Source organism: Rhinolophus sinicus, chromosome 1, assembly GCF_057876585.1.
Source record: "Rhinolophus sinicus isolate RSI-liver-muscle chromosome 1, RSI-T2T, whole genome shotgun sequence".
Classification (NCBI taxonomy): Eukaryota; Metazoa; Chordata; class Mammalia; order Chiroptera; family Rhinolophidae; genus Rhinolophus; species Rhinolophus sinicus.
In genome coordinates this window covers 154,570,038-154,594,306 of record NC_142501.1, presented here as the reverse complement: position 1 = coordinate 154,594,306, position 24,269 = coordinate 154,570,038, and the positions used below count along the sequence as shown (strand labels likewise).

General features: G+C 33.2%; 1 protein-coding gene across 1 annotated transcript; it reads left to right on the top strand.

The window, feature by feature from the left end:
* The first annotated feature begins 994 nt into the window (after positions 1 to 994).
* Positions 995 to 23,078, top strand: LOC109456021 (transmembrane protease serine 11G-like). The gene is made up of 9 exons (XM_019748007.3): positions 995 to 1,151; positions 1,703 to 1,821; positions 4,832 to 4,899; positions 5,502 to 5,662; positions 14,144 to 14,182; positions 14,926 to 15,097; positions 16,083 to 16,342; positions 19,453 to 19,595; positions 22,917 to 23,078. Exons 1-9 carry the CDS (start codon positions 995 to 997, stop codon positions 23,076 to 23,078), a joined length of 1,281 nt encoding a protein of 426 aa, XP_019603566.2.
* Positions 23,079 to 24,269: the final 1,191 nt, after the last annotated feature.

Here is a 24,269-nt window from a genome sequence, read left to right as displayed (position 1 = left end):
GCCTGCCTCAAATCTGTAATTGTTCAGATTGGTCTTTAGACTATCACCCTGACACTTGGATGGGGACAGGGCTTTGTCACATTTCCCTGCTTCTACAAAGGTTTCCCAAATGTCAGTCATTTGTATACCACATATGGCAAAAAGTCATGCTTTTTGCCATATTTACATGCTAATGATACTATTATTGTTTTAATATTTTTCTTTAAATTGATTCATTATTTACTCAGATAAATATGACATTATCCTATGCAATATCATCTATAAAAATCACAGGTTTGAAATTTTATAACCCTATGAAAAGATATTCATCATATACCTCCTGTGGTTCCTACAGCATGGAGTTCCTCTGTCCAAAGTCTTGAGCTATCACTATTTAATTGTTTGTTCATTATATTATGATATTTTCTTAGTTTCTTATTATTACTTCTTCATCATTCTTGACTATTTTCTTTCTCCAACCTGTCCTATTTTAGATGCCCTTTGTATGCATTACAGATTACTTGTCTTATAAATGGGAATTATAGGTTTAAGTACAGATATGTGAAAAGAGCCCTAACAGCCCAAGTTCTAGTTCCAGCTCCCCCAATATCCAACTTTGAGGTTTTAGTAATCAGTCTAAACCTCTGTCTGTCTGTTCATGCTAGAATGAGAGGAGTGACCCAGATGCCCTCATTTTTTGAGGCTCGTTGTGATTTGAAGGACATGAACCAAATATATGGTATTAGTACATTTACAAAGAAAAAATATTTCAGAACATCTAGTATAATGGACCAGGAAATATATGAAACAGTAGTCAATTGTAGCATAATTCTGACTTTTGAAAATAAAAATATAAAGTCAAATAATCACTGAGATTTTTATTGACAATATTTTTTCTATTTCTTATAGAAAAATATATTCAAATGCTACCAAATACAATGTGAGCTAACCATGAATTCCAGAAAAAAAATTCTACACCAAAACTATGTGAAACTGAGATTCTATTGTTTAAGTTATGTTTGTTTTTAATAAACAACTCTCTCTCAAAAGGCCACCAATACTAGGTAGAAGAACAAATTCATTGAAACCATGGATGATTGCCCTTATTATCACAGCTGTTGTGTTGGTTCTAGCAATAATCATCGGCATCCTTGTTTATTTTTTGGCATTTGGTAAGAATCTATCTCACATTGTATTATTTTGGAAAATTTGAATATCAAATTTATTTCAAAGCATTAATATTTTCTAATATTCTAGAATGCAATTTTCACTGCAACAAAATTTGCATAAATATACCACTACTTTGCATAATGTAATGTTAATGTGCATAAAATTTATCTCCATTTAGGAAATGATAATCCTTTATGTGTAAAATTGCTTCTGGCATTTATAATTTGACTTGGTTCACATAATATTATCTCTGGACTAATGCAATAGATTTATATCCTATGTCATGTATGGTTTAATAATATTTAATATACTGAGAATAAGAAGTTATTTTAGTTGTAATTCTAATTTTGAGGTCAATTTATTGTGTCAAGACACAACTGACAACCACATGACTATGATAATGTGTGATCTTAAAAAGGAAGAGGGAAGTATTGGCTACAGCTACTGAATTTTAATTCTTAGGAGGTCTTCAAATTTTAGGACTTTTTTGCATGTCATCCCCTCTATTTCTGATATTTATGCAACTAATATGCATTTTTGTTCTCCCTTCCAGATCAGAAATTTCACTATTACCAAACCTCCTTCCAGATTCCCAGTATTGAATATAATCCTGATTTTTCAGTAGAACACTCAAAAATTAGGACAGACCTGATACAAAAAATCAATAATGAGGTGAGTTCTAAGCTTTGCTGGCATCATTCCTAACCTGGCAATACTATTAGAAAGAAGGAGGTTAAAATAAAGTAGGAAGTGAGTTGAGAACACACCAAATTGCACTTCTGTTAGGTTTACCAGATAAAATACAAATTTTCCACTTAAATTTTAATTTCAGATCTTCCTAAAATTATACTTAATTCAATATTTTAAACATGCTTATACTAAAAATATCATTCATTGATTATCTGAAATTAAAGATTAACAGTATTTTTATTTTCTAATCCTGGAAAGTGTAACCAATGTTATCTGAGGAAAAATGGAAAAATATATTGGACAGAAGATAACTGAACCAGAGACTGAACAGCATAAGTAACACGGAAAAATAAATAGCTCAAATACTTAAAAAAAAAAAAAAATAGAGTATCTAATCTAGAAATATAATTCAATAATTCAGGCACAAAAAAACCTTACCAGAAATCATTTATTAAGCACCTACTGTGTGTCTGACCCTTATATATTTCTCATTCGGCAACTTACACTGAACATTTATTCCTGAACATATACCACAGAAACACATAGACGTCCACTGAAGACTTCAGTTGTATACACGGCTTCTACTGAGCCTAGCATTGACAAAATATGACAGATTATTCTTACCAGGTTCAGAAATATTTCTTTAGCCATTTAGCAACCAAAAGCGGAAGCTGATGAAATGAGTTGAAAGATGCAACAAAGTGGGGTTGGCATGTCTTTTCAAAAATACATCATAAAGAAGTTTTGATTAGGGAAAAAAATCAGGGCAGGGTATAAACTATTTTATTCCAGGAATTATTATATTGAATTAGAGGCAGTCTAAACTTTGAAATCAGAATATCTAGATTCATATCCAGTTTCACCATTTGTCAGCTTATCAACTTTGGAAAATCTACTTGACCCATTAAGATTTCAACCACAAAATAGAGATATTCTCATCCACCTCTCTGAGTTATTCTGAGAATTAGTTTATGTTGTGAATAAAAAGTATGAAATGTAATGTCTCAAAAAATGGTAGCATCTCTTTCCTGTGCTTTCACAGAACCCTTCATACACCTCTGCTAGTGCAGTTACCACCTTGTGACATCATTATTATTTTATACGTTTATGCCCCTCTGGATTTGTGAGGGGCTAGGTCTACTAATTCTTATATTTCTGGTGCCTCTTATGGAGTCTGCCACATGATAAGACCATAAAAACATTCATCAAAGAGATGACTAGGAAATAAAGGGCTAATTCACTAGTGTTGGCCCTACCCTCTAGAATATAAATGGAGACAACATAGAAAAAGAACAGTACAGTAATTTAAGCCACAAGTTGGCAATTTTTCTGTAAAATGCCAGATAGTAAATATCTTTAGCTTTGCAGTCCCTGGAGTCCCTCTGCAATTACTCAAATCTTTCATGTATTCCAAGTGCAGCCAAAACCTTACAATACATCAACAAATGAGTGTGCTGTGGTCCAATAAAACTTTATTATGGACACTGACATTTAACTTTTGTAAAATTTTTAGATGTCACAAAACATTGTTCTTCTTTTGATTATTTTCAACTATTAAAATAATGTGAAGGTCATTCTTAGATGATCTAAGTGGCTGGCTAGATTTGTCCTACAAGCCATAATTTGATGATCCCTTATTTACACGTGAGTTGCAGTTGTAGCAAACGTTTTTCTAAAAGAAATCATTTAAACCAGTACCTAACATGAATTTTACAGACTTCTCGTGGAGTTCAACTATCTAGACTGTTTATATGCTCAGTTGCCATGAGCAATATATGGTTCACAAAGTTTGTTTTTTATAACTTTTTACAATGAATATGTATTAGTTTTGTCATATAAATGTACATGTATGTATATAAAACTATTTCCTTAAACAACAATTTTTTTCTTCACAGTCAGATAGCAGAAAAACACATGGTCATTCATTTTTGAATAACTATTGATTTCTCAATAAACTTATGCTCACCAACCTATCCAATAGGATATAATATGGCACTTCACCAGAGAAAATTTTATAAATCAAATCAAATGAATGAAGAGCATTTGTTCAACATGCACCCATTTTCACAATTTGGCAGCTCTTCTCTTCCAATTTGTGGAAATAATTATCAAGACTTGGGTTCATTTAAGGTTTGGCATATGATTGGTCTTTTTCTGTGAGAAGCCAGGTTGATGAGTCAATGGTTATAAATAGGTTTATAAAACCACAGATTCTGTAACAAGCTGCGATTTTAGTAAGAAACAATTTCTTCTAAGAATTTATACTACAGAGTAATTACTCCATGTAAGAAGTCTAAAATGACTCTGAGTGGTGAACACACAACGTGATATATAGATGGTGTATTACAGAATTTTACACTTGAAAACTGTGTAACTTTATTAACCATTGTCACCCCAATAAACTTTAATTTTTTATAAAAAGAAGTCTAAAATGACATATAAGTCTAATCTTATTCTAAGTAATGCTTTCATGCATTTTTCTTAATGAGTATATTCATTTTAAAGAAGTACCCAATGAATATACATTCTCCTCCTCTCACCCATTTATCATAGGATCAAAGTATGGCCTAAAAACTTTCCCTAACAACTAAAAACTGATCCTTCAATCACATCCATGAAGATAATAACTGAACTTGAATAACAGTGGGTGATAAGTCGATGTATATCAAGTTTTCAAAGAAACTCAGTCTCTGCATCTCTAACTGCATTTTATACTGGCTAATGAACTATCTAGCTTAATTAAATTCTTTATATTGGCCATCTTTATATCGACCATTGTGACAAGTTGTTCAAATATAAACATCCAATTACAAGGACGACCTTTATGACAACAGGATTACGCCCAAATGAGCTTTCTGGAGATAGCTGTAAACAAACTTAGAAGTGAATGCTGAATATGCAGGTTTTATAGAAGCATTTTTATGATATATTGAAATGTGTGAAATTCATATTTAACAAAGTTCTATATTGTTGTTGTTTTTTCTTTTCTCAGATAGATGAGATATTTCAAATATCCAGTTTAAATCAGTATTACATCAAGTCTCATGCTGTCAACCTTAGGTAATCACAACTAATTAATTTGTATAATGAACGGCAATTTAGTTTTATTTAGTTACTCTTCAGTTATTTGTTTGTGGACAAGAGCAAAAATAATTTAATATTATTATATTTAATTGTTATTCTCCTGTATGGAGTACATTTAAGGGGAGAAGTTCTTAACTTGGGTAGAGATGAAATATATTCTACTGGTTGTCCTTTAAAGACTTGCTATGCAGTTAATAATTCTCACAATCATTAAACGCTTCTCTCAATTTTACTTAAATTTTATACAAACAGATATTATGAATTTTTTAAAAAATCAAGAAAAAATATACATACAGAGTTGATAGATTTAACAAATGCTTTTGATTTATTTTTCCAGAAAAAAAATTCTAGAACTATCAGTTACTCTCCCCACCCTGAATATGACTTTTACAGACAGGGAATAATTCCGGTATTAATGTCTATATGATACAGGAAAGGAGAAAGAATCCATGACAATAAAATGTATAAAATAATTTATGTTGTATTTTCTTGAAGATATAACTAATAATTACATAATAAATTACAAAATTACTATGGCTATGACCTCACACATTTATTCTGGTGTTTTTGTTTTTCAGGTCTAGTAATGATGGTTTGAAAACAGATGTATTGCTTAAATTTCACTTTGTTTCTAAGAATGCAGACACAATAAAAAGGCAAGCTGATAACATTTTGCATCAGAAGTTGAAATTAAATGAAAGCTTCGTGAAGATAGATGCTTCATTACCTTATCTTAGAGGCAAGAAATATTTTTTTCTCACTTGTTACAGTGCATCACTTTAACAATCTTCTTATCTACAGAGAAAGCATCTTTACTGCACCATAAAATAAAACCACTTTTCACTTTTAAGTCACTCATTTACTTGACAATAAACATATCCCCATACAATCAACACCAGAGATTATCTTCCTTTGGTTAATATAAAATAACTATGAAATAAGAATTATATGATAACCTAAATATAATAGTATTTCCTCCTTTTTAAAAAAGAGATCTTAGAATTGTTTGAATTAATTCAGCAATCCCATGATAAAAACCCACATTCTGCTTCTATACCATATCAAGGCTCCCTTGTGTTATCTCTTTATAGCCAGGCCCATCACCTCTGCCCAGCCCTAGCTCCTGGCAACCACTAATCCATTCTCCACTTATGTAATTATATTATTTCATGAACATCACATAAACGAAATCATATATTCTATACCCTTTTAAAATTAGCTTTTTTTCACTCAACATATTTTCTTGAGGTTCATCCATGTTGTGTGTATCAATAGTTTGATCCTTTTTATTAATGAGTTGTATGTCATAGTATTTCAGTGTTTTGACTACCCATCCGTTGAAGATCATTTGGATAATTTCAAGATTTTGTCTATTGCAATGAAACTGCTAGGAACATTCATGTATAAGTTCCTACATGAAAATAAATCTCCATTCCTTTGGGATGAATACCCAAGAGTATAATTGCTATGTTGCATGGTAAATCCATTTTTTTTTTTAAAGGAACTACCAAACTCCTTTCCAGAGTAGCTGCATTCTCATCAGCAGTTATGAATGACCTTCTTTTTCTTCATGTTTGCCAGAATTTAGTGTTATTATTTTCCATGTTAGATTTTCTGACAGACGTGTAGTGAGTGATATCTCATTGTGGCTTTAATTTGCAATTCTTGAATAGCTAATAATATTGAACATTTTTTAATGTATTTGTCATCTGTATATCCTCTTTGATGAAATGTTTGTACAAGTTTTTTTTTTCTAATTGAGTTGTTTTTTATTTTAAAAATGTTGAAATTTTGAGAGTCCTTTATTCTAGATATAAGGCCTTTGTCTGATATGTAATTTGCAAATATTTCCTTCTAGGATGTAATTTGTCTTTTCATCCTGTAAACAGTCTTTCAGAGATTAAAAGTTTTTAATTTTGATGAGATAAAATTAATCCAACTTTCTTCTTATTGGTTGTATTCTTGGCAATAAATCTAACTTTTCTCCTAGTTTTGGACCCCCAACAATTTTCTCCTATGTTTCTATGTAAGTTCTATACATATCTTACTTATGCTTTTCATATGTTATAGTTATTTCTATACATTTTATAGTTTCACATTACATTATGATCTATAATCCATTTTGAGCTAATTTTTGTATAAGCTATGACATGCTGGGAGAGGCTAATTTTTCTTTCTTTCTTTCTTTCTTTCTTTCTTTCTTTCTTTCTTTCTTTCTTTCTTTCTTTCTTTCTTTCTTTCTTTCTTTTCTTCTTCTTCTTCTTTTTTTTTTTTAAGCTAATGGATGACCAGTTGCACTGTTTATTGAAAAGCTGTCCATCCTCAATTGAACTCCTTTTGCTCCTCTGTCAAAATTTCATTGGGTATTTTTGTGTCAATCTATCTTTGGGTTCTCCATTCTGTTCCATTGATTTTTCTATCCTTCCATCAGAATCACTTTCTTGAATACTGCAGCTGTGTAACAAGTCTTAACATTGGGAAGAATGATTTCTCCCACTTTATTCTTCTTTATCAAAATTGTATTGAATACTCTAGCTCCTTTCTATATAAATTTTAGAATAATCTTGCCTGTGCCTACAAAAAAACTAGCTGAGACTTTGAAGAAAGTTTGCTAAAACTATAGATCAGTTTGAGAACAATTGACATTTTTACTATGTTGAGTAGTAGTGTTTTCTAAATTTTAGCATACAAATTCTGTACACTTTTTTATATTTAACTGAATATTTTGTTTTCTTTGGAGAAATTATAAATGTTGTTTTTTTATTTTTTGTTTTTATTTGTTTGTCTTCAGTGTGCAGCAATGTAAGTGATTGATCTTGTATCCTACAGCATTACTGAACTCACTTACTCTAGGAGTTTCTTTTTATAGATTCCTTGTCGTTTTCCATGGTGACATTTATGATGTCTACCAATAGAGGCAGTTTTATTTCTTTCTCTGAAATATAAATGCCTTTTATGTGTTTTTTTTTTTCATTTTTTAATGTATGATTTAGTATATAGTGCTTCTTTTAACAATAAAAAATCAGCAAACAGTATCACAATCTGGAAATCTCTTAACATAAAAAACTTTTTAAAATTTTTATTAAATTTATTGTGGTAACACTGATATTTTTTTATTACCTTATTCAGTGGCTAGGTCTTCTAGTACTATGTTAAATAAGATGGATAGCATGGACATTCTTGTCTTACTTCCAGTCATAGAGAGAAGGCAGTCTTTCACCTTTAAGGATGGTGTTAGATATAGATTTTTGTAAATACTCTTCAAGAAGTTGAGTCCATTCCTAGTGGACTAAGAGTTTTTATTATAAATGGGTGCTGGACATTTTTTTTAACTGAGGTAAAATTTGCATAACATAAATTAACCATTAATGATTGTAAAGGGTATCATTCAGTAGTAGTTAATACACAATATTATGCAACCATCACTTCTATCTAGTTTCAAGACATTTTCATTACTTCAAAGGGAAATCCTATACCCATTCAATCCTCATTCTACCTCTCCCCAGCCCTTGACCATGACTAAATGACTTTCTGTCTCTATGGATATACCTATTCTGGAGGTTTCATATAAATGGGATCACATAATATCTAACTTTTTGTATTTGGCTTCTTTCACTTACCATAATATTTTCAAAGTTCATCCATGTTGTTGGATGTATCATTACTTCATTCCATTTTATGGCTGAATTATACTTTACTATATGGATATACCATATTTTATTTATCTATTCATCAGTTAATATACATTTGTGCTATTTCCATTATAGGAATATTGTGAATAGTACTACTATAAATATTGGTGTAAAATATTTGAATACTTGTTTTCAGTATTGTTAGATATATACCTAAAATGCTGGGAAATATAGTAATTCCATGTTTAACTTGTTGAAAAACTGTCAAACTGTTTTCCATGGTAGCTGCACCATTTTTCATTCCCACCAGCAATGTATGAAGGTATTAATTTCTCTCAATCTTCATCAACACTTGTTATCTTACAAATTTTTAAATTTTGGCCAACCTAGTGGATGGGATATGTGTCAAATTTTATTCAATGCATTTTCCGTGTCAATTGACATGATCATGTAATTTTCCTGTTTTAGTCTGTTGAGATGGTAGATTACATTAATTGATTTTCAAATCAATTGAGCCATGCTTGCATACCTGGAATAAGCCTTCTTCATCACTGTATTATTCTTTTTTGTACATTATGCGACTCAATTGGCTAAAATTTTGTTGAGGATTTTGCATCTAACTTCATGAGAGATATTAATCTGTTGTTTTATTTTCTTGTTGATCTAGTTTCAGTATCAGGGTAACACAAGCCTCATCAAATTAATTAGACAACATTTCCTTTTCTTTTAATTTCTGAAAATGATTGTGTAAATTGGTGTTAATTCTTTGAATGTCTTGAAAAATTCTCCAGTAATGCCATATGGGCCTGTGGGTTCTTTGTTTTGACAGGTATTTTTTGGTTAAAAATTTAATTTCTTTAGTAGTAGGACTGTTCATCTACATCATCTTTGCTGAGTTTTGGTAGTTTGCAGTTTTCAAAGAATTTGTCCATTTTTCTAAGTTGTCAAATGTATGAATATGAAGTTCTTCACAGCATTCTTTAATCAACCTTCAAGAACTCCACTCTTTTGTGATAACTCCTCATAATAGTATTGGTGATTTATGTCTTCTCTATCTTTATCTTTGTCATTCTTTCCAGAAGTTTATCAATTTCATTGATTTTTTTTCATACAACTGGTGGTTTTTTTGTTTTATTAATTTTCTGTTTTCAATTTTATTAATCAAAATTTTGACCTCAATTGTTTTTTTCTCTTCATTATGTCCTTCCTCCTCCTTACTTTAGGTTTATGTTGCTCATATTTTTATAGTTTCCTCAGGTATAAATTGAAAGTATTGATTTGAGATCATTTCTCTTTTCTAATGTAAGTATTTAATACTCTAATTTTTTTCTTTCTGCAATGCTTTATCAGCATCTCACAATATTTGCTACATTGTATTTAATATTTACTCTGTTCTATGTAATTTTTGTTTTCTTTGAGACTTCCCCTTGGACCCATAGATAATTTAGTAGTGTATTGCTTAATTTCCAAGTATTTGGAGGTTTTTCCATTATCTTTATGTTACTGATTCCTAGTTTGACTCTAATCTGAACAGAGAACATACTCTAATTTCATTTGTTTTAAATGTGAAGAAAATTAAGACCCAGGATAAAGTCTATCTTTATGAATGTTCCATGGGATCTTGAAAAGAATATATACACTGTTATTGTTGGAAGAGATGTTTTACAAATGTCAGTTAGATTCTGTTGGTTGATGGAGTTGTTTTGTTCTATATCCTTGCGGATTTTCTGTTTGATTTGTTTTCTGTTTGTTCTATATCTTGTTCCTTTTTTCCTCCATTCCTGTTGGTAACTTGACCATATTTTTAGAGTTCCATTTTGATTTATTTTTAATGTCTTTGAGTTTATCAGTATGTGGCAGACTTAGTGGCTGCTCTAAGTATTAACATATACATATGTAACTAATTATATCCTACTGGTGTCAACATTTCACCACTTCAAATGAAGTGTAGAAACTTTACTTCCATTTTGGTCTCCTTACCCTCCCCACTTTTTAGACATATTTTTAAGTATTTCCTCCATATATATTTAACAAAAAATCAGATGGGGGCTATATCTTTGGCTTTAACCATAAAATATGTTTAATAAGACTCATGAGGTGAAAGATAGTCTATTATGTTCATTTCTATTTTTACCTATTCTGCTTCTTTCTTTTCTGAAGGTTCTAGCCTTCTTCTGTTATCATTCGCTCTTTGTTTGGATGGCTTCCTTTAACCATTATCTAAGAGTAGGTCTATTAGAAACAAATTCTTGTAGTTTCTCCTCATCTGAGGATATCTTTATTTCCTCCTCATTTCTGAAGATAGTTTCCCTGGATATAGGATTTTGGGTTGATAGCTTTTTTATTGCAAAACTTGAAAATACTATGCCACTTCCTTTCGGCTTCCTTGATTTCATATGAGAAAACCACTGTCATTTGAACTGGTGTTACTTTACAGATAATGTAATATTTTTCTCTGTTATTATTTTCTTTGTCTTTAGTGTTTAGTAGTTTAATTATCATGGGTCTTACTATGGATTTCTTTGAGTTTATCATATTTAATATTTGCCCAGCTTCTTGAATCTGTAGGTCTCTGTCTTTAGTCAGATTTAGGCAGTCTTCAGCCATTATTTCTTTGAATACTTTTTCAGTCCAACATTATTTTTCTTTCCTTCTGGGAATCTGATGATATGAATGTTACATTTTTTGTTATCATTCCACATATTTCAGAGTCTTTATTCATTTTTCAGTCAATATTCTCTCTGTTCTTCAAACTGTGTAAATTCTATTGACTTGTCTTCAAGTTTTCTGATTCTATTCCCCATCATCTCTACTGCACTATTCAGATCAGCCAGCAAGTTATTTTTTATTATTCTATTTTTCAGTACTATCATTTTATACTTGGTTCTTTTTTTTGTAATATCCATTTTTTGGTTCAATTTTCATTTTTTTTATTTTCAATTTGTAATTGATTGCTAATTATTTTTACAGCAGCTGCTTTAAAATTTACATCAGATACCTCCAATATCTTATTCATATTAGTCTTGGCATCAACTGATTGTCTTTTTTCATCCAGATTGTGATTTTTCTGGGCTTTGGTATGGCAATAAATTTTTATTTGTATTCTTAACATTTTAGTTATTATGTTAGGAGACTCTTGGTCCTATTTAATTCCTCTACATTAGCAGATAGTCAGCCTGTTTAGGTTTGGAGTGTAGATTCTCACTTACTTTTGCCATTTTGATAATAATTTAGTTTTCAGAGTCCTTGCAGTGCTGTTCTAATCTTCTGGTGCTTCCCCTTAATTTCTGCTGCTGGAACCATCTATGGGAATACAACATGCTTTCTCTGGGCCGCCTTCTATCCCTGGGCTACCTTCTGAGGGAGGTTACAGTAGACCTGGGCTACTTACATCACTGTGTGGATGCAGATTGATATTGTCCTTGTGGGAGTATCAGTCTGCCAGCTGGTGCCCTGGTTGAGAAGTGGAGATTGGGATGATAAAGGGCTTCCTTGATCACTGCTATCACTGCTGCTGGCAGAATGAATTGCTAGCCCTGAGCTGTGAAGCAGAAGGTTTGCCTTCCTACTGGGTCTCCATTGTACTTCCTCTTTCCCAGTATTTGGATTGAGAGAAAAAGACTTTTCTTTTGTTTTCTTTTCTTTTTTTTTTTTTTTCCCTCTATGCCTATTGGTGGTTCTAGATTGCAAGCCTTTCTCAGTCCCCAGTCCAGGGTATATGTGAAATAAAGAGAAAACCCAGGAAACACTCCACATTGTCCTTCTTCAAATTCTGACATCTCTAGCCATTCTGATCCTTTCTCCCAGCTTTCAGAGTTCTTTTATTGTTATCTGATGGACATTTTTCATAGTATTTAGTTACATTTTTAGGAGGAGAGCAGGGAAAAGTGAGTCTACAATATTTTGTTTTAGAACTAGAACAATTCAATCTCTTTTATCCTGCAGGTGGAATACATCTACTGGATAATGTTCACATGTGAGATATAGCACCATCACAGAAGTTCATTAATAGTTTCTGCACAGACAGTAATTAACCTAAGTTCCAATTAGCTGTGAACTAACCATAACTCTATCCTTCTCTCACTAATCCATAACCTATAGAAGGTGACACTAAACTATAACTGACCTTACAGTGAAACTGTTGCAGGACAAGCTTTTGATCTCAAGAAATATTCAAGTCATGTTCATAATAGATTTGCCTCATAATATCATTGTGAGGATATAATAAGTAAGTAATGTGAAATATTTGTCACAGTTCCTGGAAAATAAAACTCAGTCCATTATTAGTCATCATTATTGCTCATTTAGTCATTTAGCAAGTATTTACTGAGAATCCATTTGTGCCAGGAACAAATTTTCTGTCTTCATAGAGCTAACATTCTAACTGGGGTGAAGAAGATGACCTAATAAACAAGGCAATATTTAGTAGTATGAAAGTCCATACAGAGACTAGAGAGCGGAAGGCTAATTTAGATTTTGTTTCATGGACAGCCTCTCAGAGGAGGGGATTTTTAAACTGAGATCTGAATGACAATGGGGAGCCAACCATAAAAAAGGACACAGGAAGAGCATTCCTGGCAAAAAAGGGCAGCTACTAGAAGAAAAGACAGGAACACCTTGGCACAGACAAACAAATGGAAAAGCCAAGGTAGCCACTGAGTTGTGGATAAGAGCAAGAACAGTTCAAAATGGGAACCACAACATACATGGGGACCATGTTGTGCAGATCCAGGTAGGAAGTTTAAGATTATTCTAGAGGCCAGGAAAGCCTTTAGAAGATTGTTATTTTGGCAAAACCTAATTCTAAGAGATTTATTCTAATAAACTGCTATGCGTAGCTCCCTGCAGATGAATTCTATGTTCCTCTTGGAGTTTGACCTATATTAAAGACTCACTAATTTGCAGGCTTACCAAACCTTCATTCATCTTAACAAAATGTGGATCTGGATTGCTCATTATACTATCTAGCATAAGGAACAATTCATATAATTTTGGGGAACAGCCACTAGTCATGCTTTTTTCTATGTTACTTTATGAAAAAATGACTAACATATTTTGAGGATTTGTTAGTACAATGGTGGATTTTGAGTCCACAGGGAGCATCTGTGGACCAAGCCTAGATGCCAGGTACGTAAGATGCTTTGAACACCTTTACTATAACACTACTGTTTGAGTGAGGACAGAAGGAAAGTGTCTCTAAACATGTAGTAGTACACATGTAAAGGTGGTCCTAGGCCCTCTTCTGTTGAACTTATGTTTTAGTAAATTGGTATGGTATTAATTAATTAGATGCAGTGCTCCTTCATGGCAAACAATATCCTATGCTATCCTAAACAATACCCAAACAATATTGCTATGCTAATGAGTTTATCATCATGCAGCAGTATTTTCCTGGGGTCCACATGCAGTAGTCAGATGAAGAGTTTATACCTAAGCCTCTCCTTTTATAGGATTTTATTCTGTTGCCTTCAATTAAGAATTTCCTGACTTATTCAGTTGCTCCCAACCAGAACTATTTACGTCACACAGGTATAGTATTTTAAATTATAATTGTTTCCCTGCTGAATGATCATGTGTTTTTTTTCCAGATATAAACGAAGCACAAGCAGAGCACATTCTGAACAGTGGTAAGTTCAAGAATACCACTGAGATGTTTATAAATCAAATAACGAAACTCAAAACACTTCTAGAGTATTTACTATTTCCCAAAAGTATATAATATCTCTGGATGGCTACATGATTTAACTCGCCTCAAATGAAAAAAATTACTACAAATAATTGGGAATGTCATATGGACTCCTTGGAAATAACTTGCCCTCCCTTACAGAAAGTTTCACTGTTGACTTCTTTTAACAATTCCCTTTCAATTTATCTTATTTATGTTTATTTGGCTCACTTTGTTAAAGTAGAAAATTTTGCTTAGAATTAAGTGAAACCCACTAACTTTACCATGTGAACTTTGACATTGATACTATAGTAATGCAATAGTTGTAATATTACACAAGTATTTTAAAATAGTACAAATGGAATTTTCCTGCAATAATTAGTGTACACTTCACACTCAAAATTGTCAAACATCACTGGGATAAACTGCTGCATGTAAGAACATGACCCTGAAAAATATGAAAAAAAAATTTGAGTAAAATTGCTTTAAATACATCAGGAAGGGTGTTAAATATTTTATTTTTTAAATTTAACCTTTTTTTCAATGTGAGTAATCATTATTCTATAAAATAACTTTGATTTTTTTTTTTGTTTTTTAGGGCAAGGCAAACCTATAAATGTTTTTATCTTTAACTATGAGTATGTGCCAGACGTACCTACTCACATTTATAACTCTGGAAATAACTCTCTTATTTCCTTATGACAGGTTGTGGTTTAGGGAGGGAGGCCCCATCCATGGAAAGAATTGCTGCTGGTAATGTTGCAAGGAAAGCTGATTGGCCATGGCAAGCCAGCCTGCAGATGGATGGCATCCATTTCTGTGGAGCATCATTGATCAGTGAAGAGTGGCTCCTGACTGCCGCTCACTGCTTTGACGTGTAAGTCCTCACACTGTACCAACAAGATCACCAATTTCACCTTTTTTTCACCTTCACTTCCTATAATTTTTATCTCTTTTTCATTAGTCATCTTAGCCCTCCCCCACTAAAGGTATTGATGATTGTTTGACAAGCTCAGGAGAAGCAAAACTTACTAAAAAATAGTAGAAAAATTTAGAGAGTATCTTCAGTTCCAACTGAATATACTCACATATTCTCCAGCAATCTCAGGTTTAAGAATGAGTCAACATGGTAAAAATTTAAACACACTCACCAGTTTTCCTGAGGTATAGTGTGGATTTTTTTAAAAATCCACTAATAGTATCCCAATCCACAAACTTATATCTGATTATCCCACATGAACATCTTTGGTGCTGTGCTTTTATTATTTATATACTTTTTAAAGACTTAACATATGGTACACTGGAGACAATAAAGAGGTACAGTAACCTCTAGGAAAATTCATATAAAATGGGAAAATATTCTGGATAAAATTTTAACCTAAAAGAAAGGGTGAGAAAACAATACATAAATTGTGGCTCCAATTTTACCACCCTTTCATTCCCTTTCTCCTTCCCTCCCTCCTTTCTTTCTCCATAGCTATATGCGCATACATACATTTATATAACTGTGCATGGATATGTGTGTATGGGTTTGTATATGTGGGTACATATATCTAATTTTTATTTATTTATATTTTCTTCAACTGTATTAATTTTATAAAATATTTTCTTTAAAAAATACAAACTCCCCCATGGAGGACAGTAATTTAAGCTACATCAGAATGGAGGGATTTGTCATCAGCTAAATAAAAGTAACACAGTCCTAGGGGAGAAGCCTCAGATAAGAAGGTGGGGGGATCCCAATCAGACGTCACTTCAAACAATTTGTGCTTCTCCCACCCTTATGTCCCATGTTCATCCAGAGGCCTGGGCAACTTTAGATCAGAAATGAACCAACCATAATCCTTTTAATCTGTGATCAGTTCCAAAAACCCCAAACTCTGGACGGCTAGTTTTGGAACAACTCTACACCCTGCAATAATGAGAAGACAGGTGCAGTCAATTATCATTCACGAAAACTATGCTGCCCATAAGCGTGACGATGACATCGCTTTGGTGAAGCTCTCCATCCCCGTCCTATTTTCTGATGATGTGCACAGAGTCTGTCTCCCAGATGCTACTTTTGAAGTCTTGCCTGAGAGTAAAGTGTTTGTCACTGGATGGGGAGCATTAAAAATATCGGGTGAGTATCTCAGTAAAAAGATCCTTGCAAAAAACTGAAAACCTCCATTTGAGTGGAGACATAAACTAAGATACCAAATCAAAATATAGAAAATAAGAGATGAAATCAATATGTCCCGTGAAAAACATGGCAAAAAAAAGCAGACATGGTGCTTTGTGGAAACTGGCTATTATTATTATTACACAGTATCTATGTTTATTGTCTTTTTTTTTGGGGGGGAGGCTATTTTAGAAACTATAACTTTCTTTTTAAAACTAATTAAAGCATAGTTTTTCACATGATATTTTTCTTTCCATTGTTCTCTTTAATATGTAGAGATCTGCTATGGCTATAGGATTTTTAAAATATGTGATTTGCAAGCAGTGGTGATGATAAGCTTTTGCAATGTGCCACACAATTTAACAGAAGTAGCCTTAAGCGAACAATTTGAAATTGAATTCCTGATGCTAAATATTAAATGTGGCCCCTCTGATTCATGTATTTATGGAACAGTTTTGAGCCAGAGACTTTATAGAGTTGACAAATATGACACTTTACTACACTTAATAATATACTATAAACTGCAGATAGACCTTTAAATTCTGATATGGATCTTCAGTTTCTATGCCTCTTTGTACTTTTTACACATGATTTAATCTTCCCTTGACCTTCTGATTCTTATTCCAGGCTCCTAGTATGAAGTTGTAGTCTTATTTATGTACTTCCTCAAAGTATAGCTTTTATTTACTGAGTCTTCTTCAGTTGATTTTTATAGAAGTCTACTTCCCTTCAATATGCACTCCAGAATTCTGACATTGGGTCCAGGTTTATATACTGTTGTTATAACTTGAGAGTTATTTTCCTCATCTCTGGGGGATCTGCCCTATTCTACACACATTGGTGAATGTGATGGGGAATTAAATCCTTTGGGATTAGACCTGCCACTTACTGATTGGAGTAGAAACAAATAGCATGTACCACTAGGGCAGCCCCATTACACTTCCTCTAGAATCTGATTAAAATATCATACCATCCTCTTCGAGAGCAGTAGTTTGGGAATGATTTGGAACTTCTTCATGAATTGTTCAATGCCCAATACTGTGCAGATTACTGTGCATTGGTCTAACTACTCTAACAAGTTGCATATTTTTCAGGAATAACATCATGAATTTGTTAGACATCAGTCTAAAGTTAAGCGTTAGATATTTGATTATGGTTTTGTTTTTTCTGCCTTTTGAAACTGAAACAAGTACTACTCAGGTTTTCTTCTCCTACCTCCCAAGATTTGTCACATATCTAATTAGAAATCTTCTTACTAGGCAGCTTGTAAAACAAAAACTTTTTATTCTGGATCATTTCTTCCTTGTATAGTTGGCAATGCAAAATTGCTTGTTATACAGTGGAACACTTAAATTGACTTTTTAAAAGTTGAGATTCAAGAACTGAAAGCATTTAAAATTTAAAACTAAGCATCCTAGACTAATGAGCTAAAATAAAAATAGGCCCACAGAAATTAAAATAGTTGGAATACAGTTGATTGAAGCCTGAAAATACCTATAAGTTTTAAATTCTAATGAGGAACAGCAAATTGAATATTGTTGAGGCACCTACACAAACAAATAGATTTTAAAAAAAAATCTGTATAATGAGCAGATGGTGAAAACATTGTTTCACTGGGCGCACTTCAAGAAGATTCAGAAATGAAGTCAAGAGAAAGTTGTCATATAATGACCCTCCCAGACTTAAAAATGATGAGTGAAGTGAAGAAATTCACTAGACCCTAGAGAATCTTTAATACTATTCCCATAGAGGAGTTAGGCTTAGTTCTTCACCAAGATGGTCAATCCTAGGTAAATGTATTGACTAGTTTTAAAGCAGAGAATTAGATTTATTTAGAGTGAATAACAAAATCCCTAGAAACCTAGATTTTCTTTTATAAAAGCTCTTGCAACTACCATCCATCATTAACATTGAATGGTAGTTTTTAGACCATAAGGGTTTTAAATACATAACCCTATTTCTTCAATAGCTTCCATTGACTAAAATCTGAATATGGGACAAGGTACTATCATAATTGATCATATTCATTATGTTTTAATCCTCATGATAAATATATGAGATAGGTATCATTTTCTCCTTTTTACAGATGATGGTGCTTAGTAAGGTTAAGTAACTTGTGCAATGTCAAATAGCATATAAATTGTGCAAAGTGTATAAACTCATACCTGCTGCCTCCAAAATCAGAGCCCTTAGCACAGAATAATTCTGACTTGATCAAATTAACAGCACTGTCCTCCTTCACCCTCTCAATTGTCTTTGAACCTATTACAAACAGAGTGTCCATCTTTATATGAAGAACTAATACAGTCTTTAAAATAGAAGTTATTAAGGGGGAAGGAGGGGGAATATAATGGCTAAAACTGTACTATACACAACTAAATAATACTTTTCTCATAATAACAAATCAGTAAATGTGTGGATCATTAATGAACCATGATCTATTTCTTATCTTGGTATTTGTTACTTACCTTGTTATTAGTTTTGAATGGCAATCTGAGCTATTATCAAAGCAGACATGGTCTTTCTTATGAAGCAATAGTATTTCACTTATTCAGTATTGAAGTGACTTCCTGACAATACAAAATTGCTCTATACTGCTCCTCCTAAAGGATTCTCAGTTCCCAATGTAACTGTGTCCTTTGTAGAATGATCAGGCAGATTTCCAGGTAAGGTAAAGAAAACTGTCACAAATTATCCCTGGTGGTGAAAAGTACCGTGGGTTTAAATCTAATATTTTTTCCTACTTAGCTATGTGATCACAGCAAGACTCATAACTTGATGAGCATCAGTTTCCTCATGTGAAAAAGAGAATATTCATATCTATCTTTGCTAGTTGTTGCAAGGATTAAATAAGATGGTGGGAGTAAATGTGCCAAGAATGATATCTAGCACATAGAAGGCATCACCAAAATGTAACTCGAATCTGAGTACTGTCATCCAGCCCAGAGTCCTACAACTTCCACAGGCCAGAGTCCTATGTGTTTTATCACTGTGCTAGTCTTTGCAAGACACAATTAACTATCATAAGCAGGAATATGTAAATTCTACATTTATTTTTTTTTCTTCTTTAGGTCCCTTTCCCAATAATCTGCGACAAGTTGAAATAGAGACCATAAGTAATGATATATGTAACCAAGTTAACGTATATGGTGGTGCTGTGTCATCAGGAATGATATGTGCTGGATTCTTGTCAGGAAAATTTGATGCCTGTGAGGTAAGAATAAAATTCAAGTCCACAAAAATGACTCTATTAAATAAAGATGACCTTACTAACCACAGACCAATGTCATTTTGTGGGACTCCATAAAACTAAGTCATGGAGGAGAGAGGAAAGTATAAAAAGAGGGAATGAAAGAACCATAAAATTGTCCTTCTTTAACACCCTGTTATTATCCAGATCCATATGTAAGAAATGATCACCACCTGCAAATTAGGACTCTGATTAGAGAAAAGGACTGGAAGTGCATAAGAGAAACTAAATCAGGAAGCCACACAATCATTGCTTCAAGCCATCGTCATAACCAATAGTTAGGTATTTAATCCCTATTAATTGTAAAGCACCGTGGGATGGGATCTGCAGGAACCAATAGAACTTCATCCCATAGGTGCTTGAACTATTCACCTTAAACAGTGTACATCCAGATAGAATTACACTATTTAGGGAAAATAATTTTAATCACTTAAGCATTAAAAGAGAACATCAGTTTTAAAGTTTGGTGATTTAAAGGACTAAAAATAAATAACTAAATAACTAAAGATTTCACCTTAGCCTTTGAAACTGGGTCCAATAGTTTAGCAATTCTTGAAGGATTAAGGATGCCTTTTAGAATTTGACACATATGCAGCATGAGTGCTTTTCTTATATGCAAAGTTACCACTGATCTGCCATTGGCTGTCTGTCTTGTGATGGTAATAAACATTTATTCACTTATTCAAACTTTTGGTGAATTGCAAGGTACTGAGGCAATTACTGAAGGAAACATTAACATCGAAAAAAACACAGTGAGTCCACAATCAACTTACAATAGCACACAAGCAACTAAAAGCAATGAACAAGAAAACTAGGATTTGGCTGCATATTCTGGAATACAAGGTCTCCTTCCATTCACTTTACTTTGGAGGAGCAGAAAGAACATGGGTGGACCAAGATAAAACTGGATCACATGACTTTCAAGGAGGAACATAAATAAATCTATATTTAGAATACTCAAATCCACAAAAATGAATATGTTAGAGAGTTGTATTTGAGTTTATTCTATAAGAGACCAGGTGTTCTCTTTCCATTGGTCCATGCTCCATTCCTACCTTCACTACTAGCATATTGAGGACCTAAATTAGCATGTGGACCTACAGGAAAGGAGCTAAGAAAGGTAGCTTTCGGTTGACCAGGGTTTTCACACTCTGTCTACTGAGTACTAAGAAAGATAGCTTTTGGTTGGCCAGGGTTTTCACACTCTGTCTGCTGAGTACTGCGGTGTACTAAGAAGCATGTGAAGGGAAGAGAGCTGAAGGCACAAGACTCTAGGACCCTGTGTCTGCTTCGAACAAAATAATTTCTCTTTAAAAAAAAAAGCCTGTAAGGGGCTTCTACATAATACTTCTTTTTGGGATAACATTGGTTAAGAATATTATATAGGTTTCAAGTGTATAAAGCTATAATATATCATCTATATACCGCATTGTGTGTTCACCACCAAAGTGAGTTCTCCTTTCATCACCATATATTTGACCCCCTTTACCTTTTTCTCCCATCCCCCCTCTCCCTTTACCATCTGGTAACTACTAAATTGTGGTCTGTGTCTATGAGTTTTTGTTCGCTTGTCTTGTCCATTTGTTGTTTTCAATTTCATATCCCATATGAGTGAAGTCACATGGTTCTCGATTTTTTCTGTCTGGATTATTTCACTTAGCATGATAATCTCAAGATCTATCTATGCTGTCACAAATGGCAGTGTTTCATTTTTTCTTATGGCTGAGTAATTTTCCATTGTATATGTGTACCACATCTTCTTTATACAATCATCTCTCAAAGGACACTTTGCTTGTTTCCATGTCTTGCCCACCATGAATAATGCTGCAATGAACATAGAAATGCATATATATTTACAAATAAATGGTTGCAGTTTTTTTGGGTAGATACCCAGAAGAGAGATTGCTAGGTCATATGGTAGCTAATCTTAATTTTTTGAGGAACCTCCATTTTGTTTTCCATAGTGACTGCACCTATTTACATGCCCACCAGCAGTATTTGAGAGTTCCTTTTTCTCCACAGCTTCTCCACACTTGTTATTATTATATATGTCTTGCAGATAATAGCCATTCTAACAGGTATGAGGTGGTATCTCATTTTGGTTTTTATTTGCATTTCCCTAATAGCTAGTGAAGTTGAGCATCACTTGATATATCTGTTTGTGGCTTGTATGTCTTCTTGGGAGAAATGTCTATTCAGGTTCTCTGCCCATTTTTAAATTGGATTTTTTTGTTGTTGTTCAGTTGTATGAGTTCTTTATGTATTTTGGATAATAGCCCCTTATCAGAGGTGTAGTTTGCAAATATCTTCTCCTATTCTGTTGGTTGCCTGTTTGTTTTGTTGATACTTTGGCTGTACAGAAGCTTTTTAGTTTGATATAGTCCCATTCATTTCTTTTTGCTTTTACTTTCCTTGTCTTTAAGGTCAAATTTATAAAATTCTCTCTAAACCAGAGGTCCATAAGTTTAGTACCTAGACTTTCTTCTATGCAATTTATTATTTCAGGTCTTATGTTTAGGTCTTTGATCCATTATGAATTAATTTTTATGTATAGTGACAGATAGCAGTCTAGTTACATAGCACTTCTTTCGAATAAATAGGCTTATTGCTAGAGGATAAAATTACAAACCAGTTGTCCAAAACTTGAGTTAAAGATATCAAGGAAGTCCTCATGATTCACGCATTTCAAACCAGCTCACTAGGGCTAGGAACTCCACCTTAATTTGGGAGCAAAATCCTTTGTATGATAAATGATACACATTGACGTGGAGTGCCGTTTGAATGTTGTCCTCTTCTCAAACCAGCTGTGGCAAAGTGACACAACATCCTTCCTATCAACTGGTATGAGTGGAACAAGGTAAGATGCAAACTCAAAGCAAGAGATTATTTCTACCTAACAGAGCCCCAAGAGCCTTCATGGAGGAGGTGACATTTAGTTGAGCTCTGAGTCATCATTTATGTAAGAACTGAATGCCTAAACTTAGGTTCAGTTTGCACTTTCTGTTTATATGGAGCAAAACTAAAAACCATACCAGGATAAAACTGAAACCTTAGGTTTATTCACACCATCTTTCAGGTGAAGACATTAACAGAGATAACAAAATAATAACAGAGATAATAAGTAATAAGCACAATTATATTTACTATTGTATCCTAATAGTAAATAAAAAGAATTAGTTTTACATACTTCAATTAAACTATTAATTTATTAGACATTCAGATGCTGATTAACTCTCATTGTTATACCACTTTATTACACTGACAATATTTTTTCTTCTTTTCCAGGGTGATTCTGGGGGACCTCTGGTTATAGTACAAGATAGAAACATCTGGTATCTTATTGGAATAGTAAGCTGGGGAATGGACTGTGGCAAAGCAAACAATCCTGGAATTTATACAAAAGTGACTCATTATCGGGACTGGATTAAATCTAAAACTAACATTTAATGCAACAACCATCTCTACCTCCAAAATGTAAATGTCATGTGTGGTCTGTAGCAAACTGTGTCTTGTATGTGTTGCCATGTATATTGTCATAAAGTTCAAGGTGCCAATAAGTGTGATCCGACAATTCTACCCTTAACCATGAGCAAAATAGGCTTTTTTTCAAGGTTATCTGAAGTGTTTTTTGCAGACCATGAATATACAAGATACTGTGCACTCCACAAAGATCTGCCGTTGCTGCTAAGTGTTTCTAATGACCTCTTTACTCACCTTTCTCTCCCTCCTACACACGTCTCATTTTAGAATAATCCAGCAGTTTAAACAGATAAGGACCAACTTGCAAAGTATTCTCTGTGTTTTTCCCTGACAGAATGCTGCCCTTCCCTGATTCCACTGTGTTGATCTTCCTCATTGAATAATCCTCATTAGGAATCTGTAGGTCCACACACTAGACAAATCAAGGCAATTGGCTTTGGCCAGTGGGTAATACAATGGTGGAGGGGTGAAGCAGGCCTTAAGACATGGCACCACTGTGAGTCCATTCCCCTTTGCCCTCAGATGCACATGCAACCTCTCTTTGAAGCTTGAAGAAAGCTGCCATTTACATTTACACCCAGTACTGCAGATTTTAAACAACTACGCAAATATGTCTTTACTTTGGAACAGTGACTAAATGCTTGGATTAAACAGCAGGGGAAGTGGAACTGGAATCCTAGCACAGGATTTTGTTCTAAACTATGCAAAAATGCCTTTGGTATTCAGAAAATAAAAGCAAAGTTTCTTGGCCTTTTCACTAGAAAAGGGGATGGGAATGAGAACAAGAGGCAAGTACTGAGTGAGCGGGAGCTACTTTCCATCTCTAAAAATGGGAGAAGTTCCAATCCTGGTGTAAATTTACTTTTCACTTCTGTTTAATTATTTCCTAATGTAGTTCTATTTTCTAAACAGTTTTATTTTCAATCAACTTCAGAATAATTAAGGGACCGACAGAATGAGAAGCCAATATAAATTAGATAGTTATAAATAACTTAGATGAGAAGCCAACATAAAACCAGACATTTATAATTTGACAGAAGATTTTGGGAAGACCTTATTGTATGGCATTTATATTTACTGTTAAAAAGGTAGGCATTCTTTGAAGAATGGTATTTATGAAGAATATGCAAATAATTAAGAATGCATTTTGGAATGGTT

Excerpts from the sequence above, each read along its gene's own strand:
- LOC109456021 (XM_019748007.3), top strand. The coding sequence starts at position 995 with ATGTTTGTTTTTAATAAACAACTCTCTCTCAAAAGGCCACCAATACTA. Across the intron at positions 1,822-4,831 it reads TACAAAAAATCAATAATGAG|ATAGATGAGATATTTCAAAT; the intron begins GTGAGTTCTAAG and ends TTCTTTTCTCAG. Across the intron at positions 4,900-5,501 it reads TCTCATGCTGTCAACCTTAG|GTCTAGTAATGATGGTTTGA; the intron begins GTAATCACAACT and ends TTTGTTTTTCAG.